Genomic DNA, 27457 nt, shown 5'->3' with positions numbered 1-27457 from the left:
TATTCAAAAATCGAGAAATAACCACAAAATTTCAACACGCGATTTCTCAAAGACGAAAAATGACATCGGGATAAATCCAAGTGCGTTTTAAAGAGTAAGTATAGTACTTTGAGACCCCATTAATGGTTTCATCAAAAAATTTACCTTTACATGTAACATAACATCAAATATGTCAAAAAATCGCGATTTTGGCAATTTTAGGTTAGGATATCTCGAAAACCAGAGCCATTTGAGAAATTTGAACCTCGGATTCAAATTCAACACACCAAAATCCTTTAGGAAAGTATATTCCTGTTGTTGGGTTAAAATCCTGTCGGTCTGTGTTATTGAATTTCGGAGATACCATTTTGAACAACTTTTTTAAAACCATTTATAATTCTAAATTTATGCAACGTATAACCTTTACAAATTACTAATTTGTACCAGAGGTCACTTGCATTCACAATTACACAATTTTCAAAAAAAAATACATTAACTCCTATATCTCAAAAACGATGGGCAATAAATAAATTTATAACGTCAGATTTTTACAATTTTGCTTCCTTAAACAATTACGGGTTTCCAAACAAAAATAATTTCCTCCATTTTTTAAACATAACTGATGCAAACTGTTAGGTTTTTTTTAGATATTGAAATGTGGTTTAGGAAAGTTTTTGAATAAACAAGCCCGCAATTTTTAAGGAATCAAAATTGTATTTATGATAACTTGGTCTTGGTTTATTTTCTTCCGAGGAAGATATCCCGTGAAGTGTGGCTGATTTGCTTTCAGACACACTTTTTAATAATAGTACCTTTATTTTTGCTGCATCTATGCTTACTAATGTAGAAGTGTGTACTCAATTTGAAATTACTTAAATTTGAAAAAAGTAGTTTCTTTATGAATGATCCTAACACTCAAAAATTTAAATAAAAACCAGATAATATGATGCTTTTTAATATATTTTAATACCTGCCTATTTATTTTGATATATTTTATAAAAGTCGATTACGTTACAAGTTGCAAATTCATCAAAAAAATTCTTGTATAAAAATACATTTCGAAGTAACGGTGATTACGAAAATAAAGCATGCTACCCAAAAGAGTTTCAGTGTTAATAAAAATAGATTTAGTGTTTGCATTTTGTTTCTGCATTTTATTTTTTAGAAAAAAAAATTATTATTACTAAAACCACAGTTTTTAAATGTATAGAATAAATGATTAGATTAGAAAAATGCCATTTGTAGAGGAAAACGATATTTGTTGAAACTTTCATGAAATTGCAACAATGTTCGGTTTCTTCCGAGTCATTCTAACTTGCCGTTCATGTGAGCAAGGCCGTATTAAGAAACAGGTGATTGAACTTCAATATATTATTACAGAAACCAGCATACGTAGTGAATCAAAATCCCCAGTATGGTAATTCCCTTGGCGAATCCGACATCATCCAGCAAAGCGGATCCTTCAAGAGGCTGATGTGGAGCGTCCTCCCTGGCAGCAACTACTAAGCCTTCGCCTTACTATTAACACTAAAAGTATGGAAATGAGTGTGGATCATGAATTATTCCAAAAAAAGGAATACTTCACGGTCGCCCTTTTAAAATTTCGAACCACAAAACGACGAATATTTTAGAAATGTTCGACAAATATTTTTATTTTAAATATATCTTTCAAATTAATCATTTGTAATGTGAATATCTGAGAAGCAAATACGTAGAGCCATTCAAGGGCAAATTTATTACACGGATGAATTTGATTGGTATGACTAAATGATATTATACTTTTTCTTACATTTACTAGAGCTTTTAGCTTTTAATTCTATGTGCTTTTGAGATATCTCCTTATTTGCATGTAATGCAAATGATATTTGATTTCTATAGATTTTACATAGAACTATTTATGTTGTATTTATTGTTTTATTTTAAAGGTTTATTCAACGAGTGTACTCTAGTCAAATTACATAGAGATAAGTCTTTATTAGATTAAGCTGAACACTTCTTAAAACTTGTTAATACCCATACCTTACCTTAATTATTCTTATATTATCAGCTGATTAAATCTTAAAATGTATATGTAATAAAATCGGGATTGTTGTTATTGTACACATTATATTTATATTATTATTGTTACTGCATAAATATATATTTTATGAGTATTCTGAATTTAGAGCCCTGCCTATGACCAGTCTTCTAATTTCAGACGTCCCTCCTCCAATTTCATACAATTTTGCATCTCTCAGCAGCCTTCCCGTCGGATAATCGTTTATGTAGCCGTTTCCACCTAGAAAATATAAATTTTTTTATCTTAATAAATAAATTCCTATCCTAACCCGAAAGCTAAGGATAATCTTTAACAAAAAGAAAGGTCATTGCTTTCTTTAGTATAAAATCTTCTGGAAAGTGTTAAATAAAAAGTTATTCATAATATCTGGATAACAAAAATTTTACTTTACAAACTTTATTCGTGTGAACGACGTGAGTGCCAATTTGTAAAAAGTGTCTAAATTTTCTTTGACCTTTGCTGTCAATAAAACCCAATAAATTTATTTTCTAAGAATGCAGAGCTGGTCGAATTTGTTCATAACAAAGAAAATTTATGTCACTGTGACGTCCGATGTCGCAACGACTGGGAAACAGTTTCTGGACAATCATGACAGCGTGTGCGATATTTTTAATGACGCCCACGCGTACACACTTGCCTAATATTTGAATTGCATCCAAAGCCATTTGCGTTGCTTTTTCGCCGCAGTACAAAAGTACACCAGCGCAATCTTTGCTGTTCACTCTTTTATTATCACATGCTCTTGCCACGCTGTATAAATAACTCCTGCAGGCGCTCAGGGTTACGTACATGTCTGCTAATTTTCCCTGAAACAGAGGTACAGGGTTAAAGGGCATATAATAAAATCCCATAAACAGCCACAGAAAACTACAGAACGACATTTGCATTTCTATAATTATATATTATTGTAACTGTTGCCTTGCTATTTATTTAATTTTTTTATACAATGTGTTTTAAAAAAGTGTAAATAGTTTTAAATGTAAGGAATACTCCAAAAAATAAGATAGTAGTTCATATGATACAGTGTTAAAGTAAAAAAAAAAATTTTTGTGTATATCTTCCGAAAGGGTTGTCCAAATCTATTTAAATTTGATACAGGATATTCGATAATAAATCTGCACTATTTGAACATGGCGATGATCACTGGTGGACATGATTCCTGTGGTTCAGTATGAATAGACATTTCGCGAAGATTTTGGCTCGCTGAAATGCTCGATGACCTAAGGTTTTTGAGATATCCTAATCTAAAAGTGCAAAAAACGCGATTTTTACACATATTTGAGGTTATATAATAACATTAGGTAATTTTTTTTACAAAAGTAAGAATAGCATCTTAAAGTACAATCCTTCCCCTTCCCTAGCAAATTTTGAATCCTCCAAATATCTTCTTTTTTTTTCACCGAGATATGATGATTCGAAATTATGAACTCAGATGCAACGTCCATGACAATGCTAGACAGTTATAATAACCTGCGACGTTATAACCTCCGACCCTTAAACCCCAATTTCCTTAACCTTCGAGCCTTGTAACTTGCAACGATATAATCCCCGACCCTTGCACCCCGATTTCCTAAACCTTCGAGCCCTGTAACCTGCGACGCTATAACTTCCGACCCTTACACACCAATTTCCTGAACCCTCGATCCTTGTAACCTGCGAGATTATAGCGTTGTGACATCTCAAATATCCCAAGTTGGGCTCTAATTGTGTTGCAGCCTTCTTCTGTTCGCTGATGTAGAAGTTGTAACTGGTTCTACATATCAAACTTTTGATATAACCCCAATTAATGAAATACAGCATACTCGGGTCTGGCGATCTGGGTGACCACCAAACCGGTAATGGGAAATGAAAAGGAGCACCATCCTCTGACTTTAACAACAGAATATGGACTCTGTTCAGTCCAAACGTGCTTGTTATGAAAATTGAAAATTCCTTGCGTTTTGGTTATTTTATGTACGTCTATTTCTGCTATTATAGCTAAAAACTGACGCCAGCAGACAAGCAATCCCCAGCCCGGAAATTTTGCCGAACACCTACTTTATCATAGGGAAGGGATCTTTTATATTTTTAGACAAAGTACCAACGGATTTATATTACTTCCGAGGAAACTCCTTTTTTACAAATCTTGCCTAACCTTGTATAGCTTCAGCGAATACTCGGTCACTAGAAGGTGCACGAGCATCGTGTATAGTCTTTCCGATTTCAGTTGAAGACCCAAGAACTTGAAAGTATGTACCAGGCTCGATCGCTACGCAGCAACTCGGCATTGAAATATTTGAAAAATTTGTTCCCATATTTATTTAGCCATTCCCATATACAGGTCTGGTCGAACTAAACGTGCAGGTGGTAGAAATGTATACGCCCAGTTGAAGAATAAACGTGCGGGCAAACAGCGTTCACCCACAGTTGCTCTGGTCGACTGCGTCATAAATTTCAGTTGTCGAGAAGTCGCCTGGCAGTGCAGTGCAGCAATGCGGAATTTGGTGTGATTCAGATAATTTTAATTTGTTATAGGCGCCATTCTATTAATCATTAATATTCCAATAGCGAAAGGGAGAAATAAGAGGGACATTTTGTTTACTATGGCATTTTGGAGACCTTTTGAAACGGAACAAAACGAAATTTACCATCAATATAATAAAATTGTTTGAGGACATAAATCATTAAAATATGTTGTTGGACAAATGAATATATAATAGATATTTTCTACACATTATATACAAATTATTATAATTTTTTACCTTTAGCAGAAGACTTTTTAGGGACGCCTATGAGAGACATTAAATTTTATTGCCAGGTGTTTTTTACATGTTCAACTGACTTCGGAAAGACTATACCTTTCCTGGATCATCACTTATCCAAGTGTTCAAGCTGCTTGAATTTTTAAGTCATGAATGCCAATTCGCTAAGCCGCACTCACCCTACCGCCCGTTGTAAATCTTACCTCATCCGTAAAAAGAATACAAGGTGCATTCGAAAGTAAACAGGACTTTTCAAAAATATATATTTCTAGTGAAGACATCTATTGACAATTACATGCCATGCGTCGTACTGTCAAAATTTCATAACATTTGGATGAATAGAAGCGGAGTTATTGCGTCTGAAATGACAGTATGTTCGTGTCATCGACAAAGTTCCCTCTAAGTGAGGGTGCGCAGTCGTTGTTGTATTCTGTGCAGAATGGGCTTTTTCACCATTTCATTTTATAAAAGAATTGCATCTAAAAATCCAGATTTCATAAAAAAATTAACGATAAGTAAAAATCCTTTCTTGTTTATGTGTTATTAAAATGCTTTAAAATGTAATTTTATAGTATTTATTAAAAAAAAATTGACTTCAAACACAGGCACAGGACCTCCCCACTTGCACACTCTTACAAACGTTTTGAACATTTTTGCTCCCATATACTTTTGTACCGCGCAGTCAGCGAAAAAATTTGAGGGAACATTGGTCATCGGTATACCACAAATCTAGATATGCAAAATATATCTAACCCCACAGACAAAATTCCTAACTATCGATATTTCGGAAAAGAACTACTCTATGAGCTACATTCTCTAACTAACATTGAATTACACCAACAATATCTAGTAAATAGCTAGTAACAAATAATTATTCAAAATAAAACAGACAAAAAAATTTAAAAATTACAAATTAAAAACTAAAAAAACAACCTTCGAAAACGTTTTAGAACATATGTTAATATGAACTTTTTTCCTATTCTTTGAAGTATTTTGTACTTTTCGAGACTTTTAATATTTTTTTAAAACCCTGTATATACCGGATAAGCATTTATTTTTTGACAATTTAAATAAAAACGAAAGCTCCCCAAATTTTCCCTATATGAAATAATAATATATGACTATATTAACTTACTCTTTTGTTTACTTTTAACGAAAACTGTACTAACTCTAATTTAGTTATTTATTCAGTTCAACCCAGAAACAATGTATCCTTACATAACATCTGTTTCGCTTCTCAAAATCGTCTCTGGCAGACAAAGTGTTATTCCTAAGTTATTCCTAAGTTATTCCTAATAAGTCATGTATATGAAAGTAATAGACATTAATGCAACTGACAATTAAATTTACTCGACGGTTGAAAAAAAAACGGCCTCTAATGTCATAATCTTTTAAGTCCTTCTTACTTGTAACAACTGAAACTCCCCAATCCTTTTGTTAAACTGTTTTCTGACGTGGGCGTAGGAAAAAGCAACATCACAGCACGCCTGCATTATGCCTAACGGACCAGCCGCCAAAACTAATCTTTCCAGATCCAAGCCTCTCATAAGGACATAAACCCCCTGGTTTTCAGTGCCCAAGAGATTCTCCTTCGGCACTTTACAGTCCTCAAAAATAAGCTCGCTAGTGTTTGATCCTCTCATTCCCAACTTGTCCAATTTTGGCCCCGTCTTAAAGCCTTCAAAGTCTTTTTCTATGATAAAGGTAGAAATGCCGTGTTTTTGGTCTTTTGACTTTGGATCTGTTTTTGCATACACCTAAAGAACGGTTCATATATGTACAGGTGATACACGTTGCGACAAAATTTCGGAATCGATTCGTTGAAAATGAAACAAGAAAAAACAAGAACAATTTTTTTTTGTAAAATGATTCATTAAAACCCTCAAGAACTACTGAGGATATCGACCTCAAAGTTAGTACAGTTTAGTTCTCACAATAGTAGCTTTATGTAAAATCTGAAGCAAAAACCAACCAGTGGCGTCGAAATTAGAAGGCTTCTGAATCGTCTCAATGTCAAAAGAAAGTTATTTAATACACGCAAAAAAAAATAGAGGGTGATAGAAGAAAAGACTATATTTTCCAACAAGCTATACCTACATTTCTTTGAAATTTGGTACAAGTACGTTTTTAAGGGTGCTAAATTGTTTTTAAATTTTTACCATTTGCTAAAAATCGTTATAGTCCAGTTGGTAGAGGTTCGGCCTGTGTCAAACCTTGATAACCCGGAAATAACTACACAGGCCTACTTTAAATGATGAGTACAATAACAGGCTAATTTGCTGACAAAGTATTTTATCAGGAAAAAAAGTTATTAACAATTTAATCGTGAAAAAAATTTTTTTTAGTAGTTTTCTTTAAATAACTCAGCGGGATGATTTTGTACGAAAAAATGCTTAGGACATGATTTTGTTCATAATAAAAATAGCTACAGAATGGCGGTGGTCCGATTTCGAAATTTGCAATAACAAAGCCGTGATATTGAAAAAATGGTATAAAACGTCAATTTTTTAAAGTTGCTGTAAAAATGTCAATTATAAACAAAAAGTGATAAAACTTTCGAAAACTATAGTTCAATATATATACAATAATGACGCTAAAGCCGAAAATCAGGAGAGCAAAACTTTTTGTTCTATAAGGTGTTATACATTCATCGGCATCTGAAACTCGAAACTTTGCCAAATTTGTTCGAAGCTTTGCTGACACTTGAAATTTGGTACACACATAGTGTAAATATGCAGAAACCAAAAGCAATTTGCAAAATTCAAGTATCTTCATTTTTGCAGTTTTGGTAAGATTTTATACGTCACCATAGTTTTATACGTCACCGTTTTTTTAATTTTTGGACGTATATTTATGTTTATTTATAAAATATTCCAACTACTAAAAAAAAATTTTTCACGATTAAATTGTTAATAACTTTTTTCCTGATAAAATACTTTGTCAGCAAATTAGCCTGTTATTGTACTCATCATTTAAAGTACTCCTGTGTAGTTATTTCCGAGATATCAAGAAAATGTCACCAACAGTAACTTTTCGGCCTCCCTCGGCTGGACTATTAGTTATATCTCTCCGAGTGACATTTCATTACTTTTGACTTACATATTTTTGAGGTTATGTTTTACAGTAGTTAGGTATATGTCTTATATTAAAATGTAAACTTATGTAAATTATATGTATGTACACTGTCTGTGTCTACTTAAGTTGGAACCATATGGAAAACTTTTTTATTATTGGTTTTATGAAGAAAAGTTATTCTTCATAAAAAGTTCTGCATAGTCTAAAATCTAAGATGCAACCTTCAGTTATCAAAATTTCCCAGTCATATACGAGGCATATCATAAATTATGAATTTTGCTCAAGAATAGAGTACCTTTATTTTTGACAATACAGAAGAATATTATAAAGAAAAGTTATTTTGAATTAAAAGTAATTTTCAAATACGCAAAATTATGTTTGTTTTTGTATGATGTATGATGTTTGTTTACTAAATATTCTTTGTATGGATTTTCCTATTTCTAAAACAAATAATTATTATGCATTCATTACGTATTTAAATTGCAAGGTTGTTCATAAACAATAACAAATTTAAAGGTTGTCATATTTTTAACAGATAAGAGAGATAAATACAAATAATTTATAATGTAAAACGTAAATAATCACAAAACCTGAATCTTCATGCTAAATGGCTGTAATTGCATATTTAAAAATTACTTTTAATTCAAAATCACTTTTCTTCATAACATTCTTCTGTATTATCAAAAATAAAGGTACTTTACTCTCGAGCAAAATTCATAATTTCTGATATACCTCGTATATGGCTGGGAAATTTTGATAACTTAAGGTTGTTGCATTTTAGATTTTAGACCATGCAGAACTTTTTATGAAGAATAACTTTTTTTCATAAAACCAAAGGTTTTCCATATGGTTCCAACTTAAGCCGACACGCTGTATATAAAAGAATTGTATTTAATGAAGCTACCCTTGAAATATTATCATTATTCATTTGCGACATATATGTACATATATTAAGGATACCTGTACCAAATTTCAATACATTGTTTTTTTTTTAATTTTTTGCATTCATTTACGGAACATAGGCCATTTTCAAGGAAAGGTTTCTGGTGTTTTGAATTCCTTTCATGCAATGCATTTCTCTTAATTCCTATGACACTTATTAGCTTTTGTAGCTACTATAGGAAAACTGACCTGTTTTTGAAGCTACTATGAAGAAATTTAACTGTACCAATTTTGAAGTTTACGTCTTCAATACATACTCTTGGTTATTTTTTATTAACAGGAATAAGTCCGGAAAATTTATAGCAACGTTATTACTCTTATATCGGGTGTTTAAAAGTAAAATTTAGAAATAGGCACGAAGAAAATACCTACTACTAATACGTCAGCGTCAGGACCGTTTGTAATCCAAAATTTGTTTCCATTTAACACGTAACAATCGTCTTTTTTCTCTGCTTTCAGTTTCATAGAAACGACATCAGATCCTGATCCTGGTTCAGACATCGCTAAAGCTCCGATGTGTTCTCCTGAGCATAACTGCAAATGTAAAAATTTAGAAAACAACTTGTGAAAATAATCACTTTCATCGGTACATGCATACACTTACAGTCAAAAATATTACAAGTGTTGGAGTGTTTTACGTATATTGCAAATCTTTACAGATACAAAAAATTTGCCATGAATGTTACAATGTTACAAATTACAAACACAGCATAGCGTGCTTTGACGACTAACAACGACGGCTTTTTTGTTTGTTTTTACGGGAATAACATTTCAAGCGCTTTATTTCTTGATTCTGTAGTTCTGTACTTTCTATTAGTGAGATGCCACATTCAAGTGAGTTAATTTATGTCAAAAATTGTTACTTTAGCCAATGAAGATTGCAAATAAGAATATATTTCGCCTGGAATTGCATGTTATCCAAACATCCTGTATATATATTTTAGTACATGTATATATTATTTTATAACAAGTACTAACTTATAAATGATTATTTATTACTTACTGACAATTAAAAATCGCCTGCTGAATTGCTAGCTGATAATGAATTATATAAAAACCCATCCAGCCACTCAGGCGGACGACAATAGATTTACCTTTCATACTGTTAGTCTGTAATTAGGCAATAAAAGTGTTTCCTTCAATTAAGTGTTATAATTGAAGTTATCTACGGTTAATTGTTGCTGAAATTCATCGGATTAGAACTGCTAGGGGTTGGTCAACTAGCCGCAACAAACTTACCTGTAGAGACAAACAAATAACATGAATATTCATCCAAATACAAAAAGCGGTTTTGTCAAAGACAAAAAAAGATATAGAGCGCGAAGAAAATTCCACAACTTATAGCAGTCTTATATTGTTGTTCCTTCCAACTGAATGTTTGCTTTTATAATATATGACGTACGTAAAACACTTTAATATGTATAAGACATTTAGCAATAAAAAGTGTTGAGAGAAAAATAAAAACCTAAAATAATAATTTGTCTGTTAGTGTACTCTAAAGTTAGTAATATTTTAACTGTTACATTTTATATATGAAGAGAAACCGAGTAAACATACAGGGAGATTCGTAATTGTATGTCGCAAATCTACTAAGATAATAAGCAAAGAAAATTATGAACCTTTTTTTAAATAAATTTCAGTTGGTAGGGCCTAATTACGGCGCAAAGTTCTAAAATGTTTGAAATTTCTTAATAATTTCGAAATGATTTAAAATAAAGCTTGAAAAGCTGTAGTCAAATTTCAATATAATTTTTCTTCGACGAAGAAATAAAATAATTATTGCCATCGATAAGGGAGTAGTGGAGTAATTTTTTAAAATATAAAATTAAGAATCTGGATTTTTTTAATAACCATGTTAATTTTTTCGAAATAACAGTATTTTATTTACAAATAAAACAATTAATACCTATTAATTAATTTCTGCACTAATGTCTTGCTTTTTATTGCAGATATATTGGAAAATTAGAATTATATCGAAAATCACACATCCTACCAAAAATTTTCAAGAGGTCTTATTTGTAGATAAAATATTATTTCAAGAAATTATGATAATGATTAAAAAACCTGATTTATCTATTACACGCGCACGCAAAACAAAGTCCAAACCCAAGAGACCCGGATATGACATCATTTCCGAAGTAATTCGATGCGCGAACACGATCCTGTAGTCGAAATTCATGACTTCCAGATAAATCTCAGAAAATTCATATTTGACTGAACTGGCCCAAATATGGATTTTCTGAGAAATATTGGGTTCATGGGTAAATTTTACTAATGGCATTGTGTTCAGCGCCTGAAAATAATAAGAAAATGATATATTTCAACAAAATTTAGGAAAAAATTAATTCTGACCCATGTTTGGGCCAGTTTTCACCCAATTTCACTTTTTTACGAAATTTATCGGGAAGGCATGATTTTGACTACAGGATCGTATTCAGCGCATTCAAATCCTTCGGAAATGATATGTGCATCTCTTGGGTTTGAACTTATTTTTGGGTACTACCAATAAATTATGACCCGAATGTACTTGCACCTTGCACAGCTGTATATGTAAGTGTTTTATAAGCTACACTATCTGAGTTAAAATGGTGGCATTGCTATACACGTGCTCATATCTGACAGTATTAGTATTTGTTACATTTATTACATTTATTACCATGTTATAATAGTTTAAGTGATAAATTGCCATTTTTTGAGCGTTGACCGCGATGCCCCCTGGCTGCAGACAGTTTAACTTCCTTTAAAATGTGGGCAATGACAGCAATTAGGCTATACTTTTGTCTTCTATATCTTTTATATACAGGGTGGCCAAATGAAAACGAAACAAAGCCATTTTCAGGCACTGCGTTAAGCATCACCCGAAAATATTTAAATGGCATTGGGGGCTGAGTAATATTTCTTTTGAAAGCTCTTACAATTCTATTTACAACAGACTTTAAATTTTATGATTCCGCCCAATACTTTGAAAAAAAATTACATTTTAAAATTTAAATTATGATTAGTTGCTTACTTACTACTTAGTTGATTAAATGTTCAAACTGATGACCGCCCGCTTCCATACAAGAATACAGATTTTGTTCGAAACGTTCGCGCACATTCCAAAACATTTCTGGACTGATTCGACGGCATTCGTCGACGATTCTTTGACGCAAATCTTCCAGCGACGCTGGCTGTGTTTTATAGATTTTACTTTTTAGGTATCCCCACAAAAAGAAATCAAGGGGCGATAAATCCGGTGATCGTGGAGGCCACTCAATGCTGCCTCTTCTCCCAATCCAATTCCGTAGAAAACGTTGGTCCAAATACTGACGGACAATTAACGCATAATGCGGAGGAGCACCGTCCTGTTGAAAAATCAAATGATCTTCATCATACTCTGGAACATTTTCAATAATATCAGTCAAGGCAGGGTCAATAGCGTCTTCCAGTAATTGCAAATACATTTGGCCAGTCAAATTACCAGGTAGAAAAAAAGGACCCACCAGCCGGTCACCGAAAATTCCAGCCCATACATTTAATTTTTCCGGTTGCTGTGTATGCACCTCGTGAAAAACTCTTGGGTTTGAATCGGACCAATAGCGGCAATTGTGACGATTTACCGTCCCGTTCAAGAAAAAACTGCATTCATCAGAAAAACAGATGTTAAAAAGGAACTGTGGATCGTTCCCTGCTCGCTCACTTATTATTTCGCAAAATTGCAAACGGCGGTCATAATCATCCTCATGAAGTTCCTGGACTAAATAGGTTTTGTATGGATGGAATTTATTCTTCTTCAAAACGGTTTGTATGCTAGTTCGATTGATCCAAGACACAAATGCCAGCTGCCTCGTACTTAATGTAGGATCAAGATGAACTTATCCCAAAACTGCAACTTCACTAGCTTCATTAACTATAGGTTTTTCAATTTCTCGTTTTTTATTGGCTACGTTTCCTGTCTCTTGAAACTTTTTTACTAACTCTAGAACATACTTCCTCCAATACGGTTCTGTTTCGTTTTCATTTGGCCACCCTGTATATTCTGAAGTATTACTATTGACAATACAAATATAATTAAATTTAATTCAATTTTTCTGTAATTTTCTTTCATAATCGTGTAAATAATTGTAATTGCACAAAGAGATTTTGTGCCTGGTATCTGCGCGCCGCACAATCCAAAAGACAGGAACTGCATGATGCAATACACAAGGGGGATAACTCTGTATTACCCTTGCTGACGCAAAGACATTGTGGGTATTTTTGGTGGCTAATAAAAATGAAACCGAGATCATAAATACGCAGTACATGTTGAAATTCATGCATTTGGTAAGATGTGGTGTAACTATTGCAAAATGTTTAAGGCCGCCAGATCGTCAGCTGTATTCAGGATATTGCTTTACTTTAGACTGGCATCTAATACAGCTGCTGTCAATGGAGCGGCCGAATTAATAACATCAAAATGTTTTGGTGGTGGATTTCGCTTAACATTTATTGTTGGTATCCTAAGAGGATGTGCAAAAGCAACCTATTAACTTCAACATTTATAGGTTTTAAAAAACGTGGACTCCTTGTAGCTCGCCCCTAAATCTATAAAGCGTTTACAGCGGTGGTCATGGTTATTGGTTACCGTCACGCAGCAGTGAAACACGGAGTGGGAGTAGCAGATATTTACTTTGCAATTTGGGTTTTGTTTAGTCTGCCCGTAACCAAATAATAGCTAATCACCGTTTTTTTTTCTTATTAAACGTAATTTGTTTACGTGTGGTGTGAAATGTTGTTACTTACGTATTGTTTCTTGTATGTTTTAAAAGATTGTAAAGGTTTAAATGAGATTGTTTATGTAAAGACAGACTAACAGCACTGTCGAAAAATCAATGGTGTAAGAAATACCAAACGTTAATGAAAAAGTAATTGAAAAGTTTATTTCGGACAAAAGTAGAAGAAAGGACTTTGATAATAAAAAATAATGTTGGGCACATATTGACTATATTTCAATAGTAGATACCTACTTAAAATAAAAGCACCGCCCTTCCTACTATGGAAGTCGCCACTGTTGTAAAATGATGATTATTTTGTCCGCTTAGTTCAGAAAACTGACATTTTGCGAATTATTTTTAGTTCTAAAAACCTTAATTTTGGGGAGTTTGTCCTAAAAAACTATTTAATCAATTTAAACATAAGGTGTGACTATTATTATGTATTACATTTCGCAAATAAATTTAGTTAATTACAGATTTGTTTCAACAATAGGTATATAAATGAAGCTGTATTGTAACAAAAACATCCAAATTTTAAATAAACAAAGCATACAAAATGTTATTTACATTTAAACCGACAGAATATTTTTTTAAGCTAATAGCATACTAATTATTGCGTAACAAAAAACCTTAATAAAATAAAACTCGCTAAAAGGCGCTAATTTAAAACAATTTAGACAATTAATGCAAAGTAACGAAAATGGAAAAAAATTGCGTAAGAGTTTGTAAAACTTTTTGCCTACAAAATTCCATTTTATCACGAATGAATAATACATGAAATTGTTGTCGCGGCCGATATGTTCTTAAAACCTGATATTATGAGGATAAAACCATACGAAGTATCTTTTTTTCTAAATTATATCATGTGTTTTACGTTCAGTAGCAAAACTTCTAAATAAATCAGCTGATTATATTGTTTGAATCAAATAGTTTAATTTTAAGAATTAATATGGTTTTGTGTTATGTCGATAACAATCTAGTTCTGCACATAAACTGATCCAGTTTTATTCATATTAATTCTAATTGGATAATTATCCTATTCCAGATTTATTTTAGAAACGGCCAATTTAATTTGAACGGAGAAAATTTGATTTTGCGCCCCTCAAAACTTAGTTTGTAGGAAGAGAAAACAATACAATAACTTTAACGGTACGTTGAGGTTTGCGCCCTTGGCAGACGTCCCCGCGGCCAGCTGGTCATTTATATTTCAGAAAATACGAAATGTATTTCAAATAGGTATGAATTAGCTTTTTAATGTTTGTTAGCATAAGTTTTATAATTTAACTTGCCGATTTTTTCCGAAATAGATACATTTGGCCAACTCTGAAATTAACGCTTTCTGAAATAAAAATGGAAAAAGAGTGGTTACACTCTAGGTCTAGATAATGATAAACATAAAAGTAAAGATTTCTTTTAAAACAGGTCCAAACATTTTAAAAAATCTATAAGCTGTGAAAACATTATTTAATTCATAATAAATAAAATTTATATTATGCAGGGTGGTCCGAATTTTATGCAGGAAACTTCGAGGGCAGATAGATCTCTTTAAAATAATAGATGTTTGCCTTATAAACATAGGTCTGGTACGACCCGTTTTAGAGATACAGGGTGTCGAAATTGTTAAAAAAAATAGATTTTTTGTTTATATCTCTGGAATCTATTAACCGATCTCAATAAAATTTGGTACAGTACAGTAGGCCTTGCATTCCTTAAAATATGAGCTCTAAAGGTTCAACCAGTGGTGTACAACTGGACAAGGGTCGTCCTCTACTTGGTAAATGTATTTTTATTATTATTTTGATTTAAATTGTTCTTATTTGTAAAGATAGTGGATTAAAGCTCCAGGGGAAACTAAAACACACTAGGAACACTACCTCACAGGTGATGTGGAAATAATTTTGTTGATCTGCTTACAAGTTGCACTTACATTCTTGTAATATTATGGTTTGAAGTGTCTGCCACAAGGGGGATTGTATTGGTATGAATAACTTGAGAACGGCGAATCTTAGGGAAAAAATTCAAGTTACCTTTTTTACGTATTTTGTACATTAGAATATAAATCCGTTACAATAACTTGTAAAAAAATACAGTGGCGTAGTTTTTTTATAAACAACAATTAAACAAGAAACTAAATTAACGTTACGTATTTACAGCAATTGTTCAAAATGCGAACCATCCACATCGATACATTTCTGACAACTTCTATTAATGATTAATGGAATTACCTAACTAATATCATGTGGTGGTTTTCTTTTAATTCATTACACCCGTCTTCTATTCGCTGCAGTAGTTGTGGTCTTGTATCTATTGGAGTAGAGTAAACTTTACTTTTCAGATAGAAGTCCAGGGGGTTTAGATCTGGCGATCTGGCTGGTCAAGACACTGAATTCTCTGCACCATTATGGTTGACATTGGCATTTGGTCTTCAACCTATCCATCGCCCCATATAATTTTCATTAAGTCATTCTTGTGTTATTCTCCTAAAATGCGCAGGAGCACCATCCATTTGTATCCAGCTATTTTGTGGTATATTTAATGGAACATCCTCTAATCATTCAAATAGATGGTTTTCTAGAAAATTTAGGAATGACTGGGAATTTAGATGGGATGAGAAGAAGAAAGGTCCGAATTATTCCAAGCCACACTTTCACAGAAAATTCGTATTGAAAAGATCTCTTGTGACCAAATATTGTGAAAATTCACTACCCCTTGCCTTGTCGGTTCAAAGTACTTCTAGTAAGAATTTTGGATTATGTTGTGACTTTAAAACAACCACTAACAAAAATTCAGGTATCTCTACATTTCCCGGAAGTAAATTTTGCACAGGTTGTAAATGATACGGATTTCTGCCATCCTTATGTAGAACTTTTCAAATTTTCGATTTACTCACCCCAAGTTGCCGAGACGCTCTTCGTGTACTTAGCCGAGGGTTGTCGTCAAATGTTCTTAAATTTTCATTTCTGTGCCTTTCATTGCGCCGTCGTGATTTTCCAAATATCGTTTTATCCAAAAAGATGAAAGCGACGAGTGTAAAGACTTTTGTTGATGTGCTTACAAATTTCACTTACTTTTATGCATAAACATAAATATTCTTGTAATATAGTCGTTAGAAGTATCTGCCACAAGGGGATTGTATTGGTATAAATAACTTGAGAACGATGAACTTTAGGGAAAAAATTCAAGTTACCTTTTTTACGTATTTTGTACATTAGAATATAAATCCGTTACAATAGCTTGTAACAAATACAGTGGCGTAGGTTTTTTTATAAAAAAAGGGGGTGACCATGTCCAGTTGTACACCACTGGTCAATCACTTAGAGCTCATATTTTAGGGAATGCAAGGCCTACTATCATACATTATCTGTACCCAATTTTATTGAGATCGGTTAATAGATTTCGGAGATATAAACAAAAAATGATTTTTTTTTAACAACTTCAACACCCTGTATGTCTAAAACGGGGCCGTTCTAGACCTATGTTTATAAGGCAAACACCTATTATTTTAAAGAGGTGCCTTATCTGCCCTCGAAGTTTCCTGCATAAAATTCAGACCACTCTGTAGATACGCCTTATAACAAAAAAAAATGTATTATGCCAATATTACTACAAACATTTTGGGGGTTAAAATATCAGATACTATTCTGCGCCAGTTTAGTTATCAACTTACTGCCATATAATCTATAAATGTGTCCTTTAAGAATATTCTCTTACCCAAATATTTGCCCTTTAAATTTTCGATTTAAAAATATAGAATACTGGATTTTTAAAACAATATTTCTGTAAATATCATCTGAATAAGAAATGACAACAAAAATATGTTAAAGATTCCTATATTCTGATGAAGCTACTGCATATCCTTTTTTAAACTTCAACGCCCTGGTGAGACCGTGTTTTGTGCTAATGTTAGTATAAGAAAATATTCTTAAATCTGGACTAGGAAAATATTCCTTCATTTTTTGACACATTGTGTTCTAATTAGTGAGGTCAGAAAAATGATATGGTCTTTGGTAAACAAATATTTTTTTGTAGTGTTTATGTGGAACAAATGTCCCTCTTCCCATTAATGCAAAAGTAAAAGAAATACCTTTGGCAAATATTTCAGTTTCTGTTTTTCGGTACCATTTAGGTGGATCTGATTCACACAGAGATTAGAATGGGCTACATAACTTAACCCTATAGCTGAGGAGGCTCTGGATAGTTCCTCCATAATAATGACATGATCCGTGTAGGTACCACCTGTGCCTCCATATTCGTTGCTAACAGTAATTCCTAAAACATAAAATGAAATCCGGAAGGGGGAAGGGTCTTGTTTGTACAGGGTAACAATCTTATAGTATTTATTTAGACGAATTATAATAAGGAAGTATACGACTGAACAAAGAAAAAAAAATATCTACTTATTATATTTTGGAAACAACCTTCCCGTTTTGCTTAAACAAAGAGCACATCGTAGTTCGTCAAAAATGTGAGAGAAGTTAATGCAATAAGCTTGCAAATAACTGGAAAACTATAAGACGTCTTATACATTTCTTGAAATGTGACGGTTTACTTAAGTATTTCACAAGCACAATCACACAGTATCATCTAATTACTTAAAAATTTAGTAACATTTACGGAAATACCCAAGTCCTTAGAACTGTTCCGTTTTACAAAACTTTTATAGTAATTTCTACGTCACAAACTAAGGAAAAAAATTTCATTTTAGAGACAAAGTTTAAAGAAAATCATTTTTTCTACATTAAATGGCTGAACTGATTTTATTCAGATTTACCGATCAAGTATGTATCTTTAATTTTTAATTGTCCATATAGATCAGGACGGATCTGTTTTGAGGTTGATGTGAGAGGGGGTAAACAAATTTTTTCTGGATTACCTTCAGTACAACTCACATAATAAAAGTGTAGATCCCTAGATCTGGGCGAGGTCCGGAACATTTTCAAAATTGCAAAAATTTTAAAAAATACCTATTTTATCTGAGTTTTTTACTTATATGTCTTGGAACATATGCATTTTGGAAGAATATTGAAAAGGAAAAAAGTTTTTGAATTGAATTTTGCACAATATACTGTAAGTTAAAAATGTTTAAATTTATTGCCGTTGCTGCAAAATAGCAATAATTGATGAAAAAAGGCAAATTTTTTGGATAATTTTTTTGAAATGTTTTAATTGCTCCGAGGGCATTCTGATATTGGTAAAAAAACTTTATAGTATAATAAAACAACACACCAAAATTCATTAAAATCGGTTCAAATAAAGCATCTAGATAATTGAAAATTTTTTCACATACCTAGAAAAGACCGCTCAACCTTTCAAATGGTTTTTGAAAAATCGGTTGATTAGGATGGCCACAGTAAATTTTTAAAGTCAACACTCTTTTTTTAGTTTTAAACAATAAGATTACATATATCAATTTACAATTTAGTTTTTTGCAAAAATTATAATTTTAAAATACTCAGAAAAACTTCTTTTAAAAGAAAAAGTTAAATTTCGTTTATTGGTTCTCAATATATAAGCGGTCAAAATTTATCGGCATTTACCGTTAATTTATAAACAATTTAGCAATAATCTTTGATCCAGTGGCTTCGTTATTCCGAGTTTAAGCTGGAAAAAATTTTCATATCCATAAGTTATCGGCAACATAGATAAATCAGCGGAAAAACTGTCGCTCGCATGCGCGGAAAGTGACTCAAAACACGAAAAGTCGGGGAGGGGGGCTTTCCGAGTAATTTAAAATTATAATTTTTGAAAAAAACTAAATTTCAAATTGATAAATGTAATCTAACTGTTTAAAAATAAAAAAAGGGTGTTATGTTTAAAAATTTACTGTGGCCATCCTAATCAACCGATTTCAATTTTTCAAAAACAATTTGAAAGATTGATCGGTCTTTTCTATGTGAAAAAATTTTCAAGTATATAGATGCTTTATTTGTGGCTGTACAAAATTTTGAAAATTCGAAAAATTTTTTCAAATTTTTTTTCAAAAAATTATTTTTCGAAAACTATTCAACCGATTTTAATGAAATTTGGTGTGTTGTTTTATTATACTCTAAAGTTTTTTTACCAAAATTAGAATGCCCTCGGAGCAATTAAAACATCAAAAAATATATATATTCAAAAACTTTTTTGCTTTTTTTTATCAATTATTGCTATTTTGCAACATCGGTAATATTTAAACATTTTTAACTTACAGTAAATTGTGCAAAATTCAATTCTAAAACTTTTCAATATTCTTCCAAAATGCATAAGTTCCAAGATATAAGTAAAAAACTCAGATAAAATAGGTATTTTTTTAAACATATTTGCAATTTTGAGAATGTACCGGACGTGCGTCGCCCAGATCTAGAGATCTGCACTTTTATTATGTGTTGTACTGAAGGTATTCCAGCAAAAATTAGCTTGCCCCCTCTTACATCCAAGAAGTGGAATATTTTGACAGATCGACCCCGGTCTAATAACAATATTTATATAGGTACCTTAGCATTTTTTACAAGTTTCTCTTACACTCGCGGGCAATTTTTTTTGTCGAAATAATTATTTAAATGGTGGTAATGATATTAAGTAAGCATATTTGTATATAACGAAACAAAATATTATTTATATCATTTTCCTCGATTGTCTTATGCAGCTTGAATTAAATCTTTTCATTAAATTAATAGAGCGTATTTCGATAATGAAGCATTTACAGTTATGTATTTCCATAAGCTTTCTGAAATTAGTTGGTGATTAGAATTCATGATTAAAGATTGTCCAAGCATTTTAGTTACATGCAGTATAATTTATAAATCACATCTTTAGATTTCCAAATCTGAATTGTTCCCTCAAGATAATATTTCCTCAGTTGTTTTTTTTTTGAGAAATCCAGATTTTATAGTTAAATAAATAGGTACAATTTAAAATAAAATATACAAACGATTGAACTATTGTCTAAATATTAACAAAATAGCATTGTACATTTTTTTGCTTAAAATAAAATTATCACAATTTTTTGCTTTGGCGCTACTTTCATGAAACTTTTTAATTTTTTTTACAGTTGGGTTTTCCAAATTAGTGTCCAAATAGTTCTTCTTAATGATATGATAATTTTTTTTCGGATATTGTCAAGTCACATTTTCGTCATTGTTACTTAACCGCAAGATATGGGCGGTGAATCATATATGGATATATCTTTGAGGGTTAAATTCACCATAATGACCACAGTCAATGACGTCGAAGAATATTTCGACATATTTCAATGTTGAAATATAATCTACTTGTTATTTCATAATATGCCTTATCATTTATATATCATTTTATAAACATTTATTATAATAATAGGTGTTTATTAAAGTAACGGTAATATATACCTAACTTTTTAAAAAGTGTTTATTGACTATAATCCGCCGAGTTATTTATTTATTTTATGAAATAATCTGTCTTACCTAAACAACCTAAGTCTCCCAATTTCTTCCAAAAATTCCTCAAGTCGTCAAACTTATTGTTCTTATCGATTTCGTTGGCTTTTGGCGCCAACTCTTTTTGGACAAAGTTAAAGACTGCATCTCTGAGCTAAATGTTGTTTTAGATTGTATTTTGCTACAAGTCTTGTTTACACAAACAACATGCAAATAATTATGTATTTACATCAATAACTTACTTGTATTTGTTCATTTGTTAGTCCGAAAATGTATTCATCAATGGGATAATATTGGGATACGCATCTCTTGCTGTTAATTCTATTTAAGTTTCTAAACAATCTACTGAATTTTAAAGCCATCACTTAATGAATGTGTTCTATTGACTTATTGTGTCAGTGACTACAAATATTTTACTTCAAGGTTGTCTTGTTATCTATAGTATGTAGTACTTATTTACATATATTCTAACTTCAACTTAGAATGCAACGAAATGTTTTACTGGCGGTATATTTCAGTTTACTTTGTAGCCATACAAATGTGAAAAGTTTAATTCTATAAAATTACATGTGAATGTTAGACTGGAATTAAGTTGTGTAGGATTTGAAGTGTTTCGTAAGGAGAAATAAACGGCTGAAAAGGGTGAGAAGGGTGGAAATCAGTTGTCGATTATTACGATGACATGTGAATATTTGTTTTCTTCTTGCGGGCGTAAATATATGCGTAACTAAAGAAAAACATAAATCCGATCAGGACTTGACGATTGTGATAGCGAGATGATACTTTCTTAGTGAGTGGGTACTAAATATGTCTGTAAATAATTTGAAAACATAACTGAGCATAAATATAAATGTGTCCAGTTAACATTAAAAGTGTACAGTGTGTGATATATCTACCGCACAATCAATAAGCAACTGTTGTACTACTTATCATCAAACTCTTTTATATATTTTCGTACTGTTTTTGACACTCCTCCCGGTGACAACTCCAGGTGTGCAATGGGTGTTAAGGTCAAACTCACAAACATCCACTTGGAGGGCTCCATGCGTCTTGTGGCTCTAATTAGCCTGAGGACACCTTCCCGACTAATCCACCAGCACCAGGTGCAAGTGTTAATGAATGCAAAGGGCAAACTCGCTATGCACCCCACCTGAGTACCGGGACAAACACATACGACACACACAAAAAAATTATTCATGGATCTCTACACTGTCAGTACTGACGAGCAAAACAGTAAAGTGCCTCAAATGCATAGACAATTTATTCACATCAAATGTCAATTGTCATGATTAGTACTTTAATTCATATTTCTTCAAAAGAACATACAGCCTAATTAGTGACGGTCGCCAAATCAAATAGCTAACTTCTCAATCAGATTGACAACGTAAATTTATATAACACCTCTAACAATTATTATTTTCAAGATAATATAGCAATGTTCAGGATATATGTAAATAAGAGTACTCAGTAAGAAAATTTATAGCAATATGTAAAACTATACTATTAGAAAGACAAGCTCAGTGAGAAAATTTCTGAATTATATGAATTTGCTATTATTGCTACTAAATAATAAATTCCTGCTCAGTGAGAAAACTCACGAATTATATGAATAAGCCATTATTCCAACTAAATAGGTAGGTATGCTTAGTGAGAAAACCCACCTAAAATTCAATATTCAATTGTGGCACAATTCACAATGTTTTCACGTCACAGTCTTTACGTAAATTGATTTGTTTTCAAAATTTAGGCAAAAGGACCTATTTGGAATTTGTAATCTAAACAAAACTAATGAACTAATGAGCGTCAACTAACCACTTGAGCTGTTGATATTGATAAATTCGTAATATCTAAAATAGGGTCTTAATGCAGGGTGTAAAAAATACTGTCGTACAGTTGGTACCACTATAAAAGTGATTACTTGAACCTATTTAAGAAAGCATTTGTGAATCTATGTTCTTAAGGGCTTAGCTTTCGCGTCTTAAAGTTTGAAAAATTTGACATTTATAAATATAAAATGTTTAACGCAGAATGTAGAAACTGGGGATACCAGTTGAACAATAATCTCAATCTGTAATGAAGAAACTCGGGGATACTGCCTCAGAATTTCAAAGTTACTTTGTATTTTGAAAATTAGATTGATTCATTTTATTTCTAATTGTATTTAAAAATATGTAGTTTAGAATTACCTATTAATTTAAATCAGATTAATATACATCAGAGTGAAATCAATCGACAGTAACTTCAAACTATTCATTTTATAAAGAAATCTATAGAAATTTCTTGTTAGAAATAATACAATTTTAAATACAGTGTACATATCAAAAACTCCAAAAAATAATTAGTCTTTGAAATTTAAAATTGGGTCAGTGCTTTTTTGGACATTTCATGATGACGTAGCTGAAATCATGTTTATAACAAAAAAATCAAATGCAGTATGTACCTATATCCATGTAGAATATGGATTCATAATGAGCCTTGAAACAATTCAGCTAAAGTTACACCCTGTATATTTGAAATAAAAGTTCCCTATACGTTTTGAATGACATGGTTAGATAAACTATCTTCAACAGTATTTGTTCTAATTCCAATTTGTCACAAAGAGTGATGATTTCGATTCCTGTTTGAGGTAATTTCTCGAATTTCGCAGAAACTCAACATCATCTGCCTAGTTCAATGACTTCATCTCCCGACATCCAATGAAACAGAGACGATGTTATGCTAACCATTCTAACATATCTCCTATCTCCAAGGTCAAGATTTTTTGGTGTCTGAATGTATTTTTTTATTAGAGCATAAAAGGAAAAAACCTTGGAAATGTAATTAACACCACAAATTTTAACGTGTATTGGTTACATGTACCATGTACTCATCCTAAAATACTTTAAATCCTGATTAGCAGTAGGTACTAATACGTCAACAATACTAGTGATTCCTATTATAACAATAACATTCCATTTAATCATCATTAAACTAAATTAACACAATAAAACACATCATTGGATTTAGAAAAATTAGAAAATTGAAAGAATTATGTTGGATTAATAAATTATTATTTAATTATTTATTATTCCACCAATAAAATATACCTAATTTAAATATATAAATACAAAATGAAAAGCTTAATATGTTGTGGTTATAAAAATGTTTATCTTGGTCTAATATCCTGTCTTTGTGACAAAGGCTAATCTTTAAGTACGGATTTTGATATAAATGTTTATACCTACAATGCTACTGATATACTCGTACTAAAGCTTCCTCCAGTCTATTGGATCATACCTCCGGATATGTCAAAAACCTTCCGATTTATTTAATAGACCTACGCAAAAATTTTATGTCTGTTTAAGTATGTATGCCAGAAATGTGTGGTTAAATTTCATATTTTAGGAATGGGACGTTTTGCACATTTTGCCCAGTAATTGTTTGGTGTTACTTGTTGATGTTGTTTATGATAGATTTGTGCTATGGTTTAATTTTTCGTATTATGATTGTATTATGAATCAGGACCCTTTTATTTTTTAACTTAGAAAAAAGTTTCTTATAAAAATTGTACCTAAGGTATTTTTAAAAAATTTATTTTTTTCGTCACATCCCGATTTAATAATTTTAATATTTGTAAGTTTTTCTGATTTCAGTAGTGTTGTAGCTCACTGCAATTTATTATCATTATTATTGATTTCAATAAATGTATATTTTAATAGGTACTTATGTTTAAGATGGCAATGCCCGCGTTGTTAGTGTAAGTATAACTTTGAGCAGGACATATTTTCCTGTCTTTACACTCATAAAATTTGTATGTTCAAGAACATATCCAAGAACATATCGTAACTCAAGCTCAATTATATTTAAACAATAAATTCTTATCAATGGTCCTTCGAGTTTTTAATTGGAAACTACATTTTGACACACTCGCCCGGATGGAGATCTCCCAGATACAAGTGCAACAAGCACTATATCACATGTTTGCTTTTTGCTCCAGTAACTTTTTCAAAAATTACTATAGAAACCTGTTATTTTCTATACGTTATTTACTTTCTCAGTTAAAACAAAATTCTGATATTTTGAAGTATTTGGCACTTTACCTTTTATAGATCTCTTGCGTAAAATCTGATTAAAATGTAGAAAATTACATTAAATTCTCAGAATCAGTAATACATTCGAAATAAACGTAAATGTATCATCATTAGAGATCGGAAATGTTAGAACGGCTACAATATGGTACCGGTTTCGCTCGAAGGTTCGCTGTAGGTCTGGTTCTCTTATATATACAATATAAGAATATAGGTACTGGGTGTCCCAAACCACCCGTCCACCAATTTTAAAATCCAAAGTACGTGGTTAGGTATGTGAAAAATGGTTCAGATGAAAGTTACTGGCCTCCAAGAGGCGCATACTGTTGTGACCTTGTCTGTGACCTTGAAGGTCATTTTCAAAGTTTTTTTAATGGAAACCCTTTTTTTCAACCCCGGATTCGGAAAGAGCGGAAAATTCTACGTTCAGATGATGTATCATGTGTGGGGTCCATTTGATTCCCCAAGGTGTTAATGTATAACATAACATAATGACATAATAACATAAAATCATAATAAGAAAGTTATTTTCAATGTTAATAAGATAAAACTGTTTTTTATGTAATGCAGTTGAAAAAGTACTTAGATACAAAAAGAAACCATAAACAATAAAACAAAATTGACCTTCACGTGACCTTGGGCGTCAAATGGATACCACACATGATACATCAACTGAACGTAGAATTTTCCGCACTTTCCGAATCCGGGGTTGGAAATAAGGATTTCCATTTAGGTAAAAAATACTAAGTTGACCTTGAAACGACCTTGAAAACGACATTCAAGGTCACAGGCAAGGTCACGATAAATGTGCCGTTTGGAGACCAGTAACTTTCATCTGAACCATTTTTCACATAACCATATACTTTGGATTTTAGAAAGGGTTGTCGGGTGGTCCGGGACACCCAGTATATGTATTTGCATAACAGTATAAAACAAAACGGGGCAGTGTCTATTTTTCTACACTAAACGCTTCACACGGAACTCACCATAAAATGTACGTAATAATAGGTAGCAGCAAAAGTTAACAAAATAATAATATCTAACTTATAAGAAAAGCGATTGTAGAAAATAATTAACAGTTGTCCAAAGTGTTCTGCGGTTAATCGTCTTCGGCAATCGATAAATACCCATTTCAAAAACGAAAATGACCGTTCAACATTTACCGATGATATCTAAAATATTCGAGGTTTTTAACAGATGCTTTTTTTATTAATGGTCGCGAAACATCAACTACTTCACATTTTAGTAATTCCACTATCGGCATCATTGTAGCTACAATAACATGTACATGTCTGCCACTGATCTGAAGCTTCGCATCGATCAATTTATTCGATAGGTATCTAATGGCATGGTAATACCTACACTGTCGGCTTGGCGATGGCGTGTTGGTGAACAATTCAAGTTTTTTTGCTGAGGGAGGTTGGCCGCGCATTTCATTGTCATTTGTGCGTGTGTGAGTGAGTTTAACGGTTTGCTTGGTCGAGTGTATGGCACTTGTTTTTTTGGCAGTCAGTAGCATTGTGTATCGAGAGAGAGCATAGAGCGGCACACGGCTTAACCACAGGTTTAGCCTATTTCTGATATTACGAGTATAACGCGTATTGCTGCTTACTAGCATAATATCTACTGCTTATTTATTTGATATTTGCCACAAAGTTTCCGATGTCTAGTTATCATAGATAAAATAAAACACCTAGTCACTGATATATATGTAAATGAATGTATTTATTTATTTAAACAAACACTAGCATGAATTAAAAGTACCTGTAAAATATTTAAACCATTTTATGATACTAGTCTGAAAACAGATATTCAGTTTTGTAAATTATTCATATCAATAAAAAATTTATTCTCATATACTTATGTACTAATAGTCTCATACAATATATCACATATATACATCACAAAGTAGTTAATTTTAGAATTAGTATTATATTCCTAAGTACTACCCAACTTAAATAAAAATATTTAAATATTTCACTTATATTTTTAAGATGTGTCAGAAATAAGAAGGTAGTTACTGATATCTTTTTTGATGGTAACAAAGTAATACAGTTTAATGTTTTAGAGACTGCTCTGAAATTTCTCAAATTTCATTTACAGTAACAACGAAATATATATAATTTTTTTTAAACAAATTTATACTTCGTTTCCATTAAGGAGTTCTATTTCTTTTTTGATTGTGAGACACCTTATTTATAAATAAAGTTTACACTTTTCTAATTAGTAGGTAAAATATGAATCCATTAACTTTTTTATTCATAGAACAAAAACCAGGATACCTACACTGAGAAAAATAAGTATATTTAACAGCTGGCCAGACACCACAAATTTATCAATTCGAAAACCGTGGCGTTTTTCGAATCAAGGGAAAAAATCATGTGTTTAGTTAACCAATTATTACACGAGGCATTATGAAAGAATGCGGATGGTTTTCGACACTCTTTCTTCTGGAGTGAACATATATATA

General features: G+C 31.8%; 2 protein-coding genes across 3 annotated transcripts in view; one reads left to right on the top strand and one right to left on the bottom strand.

The window, feature by feature from the left end:
• LOC108914318 (PDZ and LIM domain protein 3) overlaps nt 1-2114 on the top strand; it is a 39628-nt gene extending 37514 nt beyond the window's left edge. For both annotated transcript variants that reach the window (XM_018720100.2, XM_018720098.2), the window contains one exon: nt 1360-2114. In XM_018720100.2, coding sequence (XP_018575616.1) covers nt 1360-1485 — 126 coding nt within the window. In that variant the 3' untranslated portion in view covers nt 1486-2114. The remainder of the gene's footprint in view (nt 1-1359) is intronic.
• LOC108914317 (isovaleryl-CoA dehydrogenase, mitochondrial) lies at nt 2066-21315 on the bottom strand. Its single transcript, XM_018720097.1, has 7 exons — nt 21163-21315; nt 20948-21074; nt 17614-17798; nt 9169-9330; nt 6186-6536; nt 2676-2844; nt 2066-2257 (listed from the first exon to the last, which is right to left on the bottom strand). The coding sequence occupies exons 1-7, from the start codon at nt 21280-21282 to the stop codon at nt 2124-2126; spliced, it is 1248 nt and encodes a 415-aa protein (XP_018575613.1). The 5' UTR covers nt 21283-21315; the 3' UTR covers nt 2066-2123.
• Nucleotides 21316-27457: the final 6142 nt, after the last annotated feature.

Source organism: Anoplophora glabripennis, unplaced genomic scaffold (assembly GCF_000390285.2).
Source record: "Anoplophora glabripennis isolate ALB-LARVAE unplaced genomic scaffold, Agla_2.0 scaffold865, whole genome shotgun sequence".
NCBI lineage: Eukaryota > Metazoa > Arthropoda > Insecta > Coleoptera > Cerambycidae > Anoplophora > Anoplophora glabripennis.
Note: the sequence above shows the minus strand (reverse complement) of the source record. Positions and strands in the feature narration are given on the sequence as shown.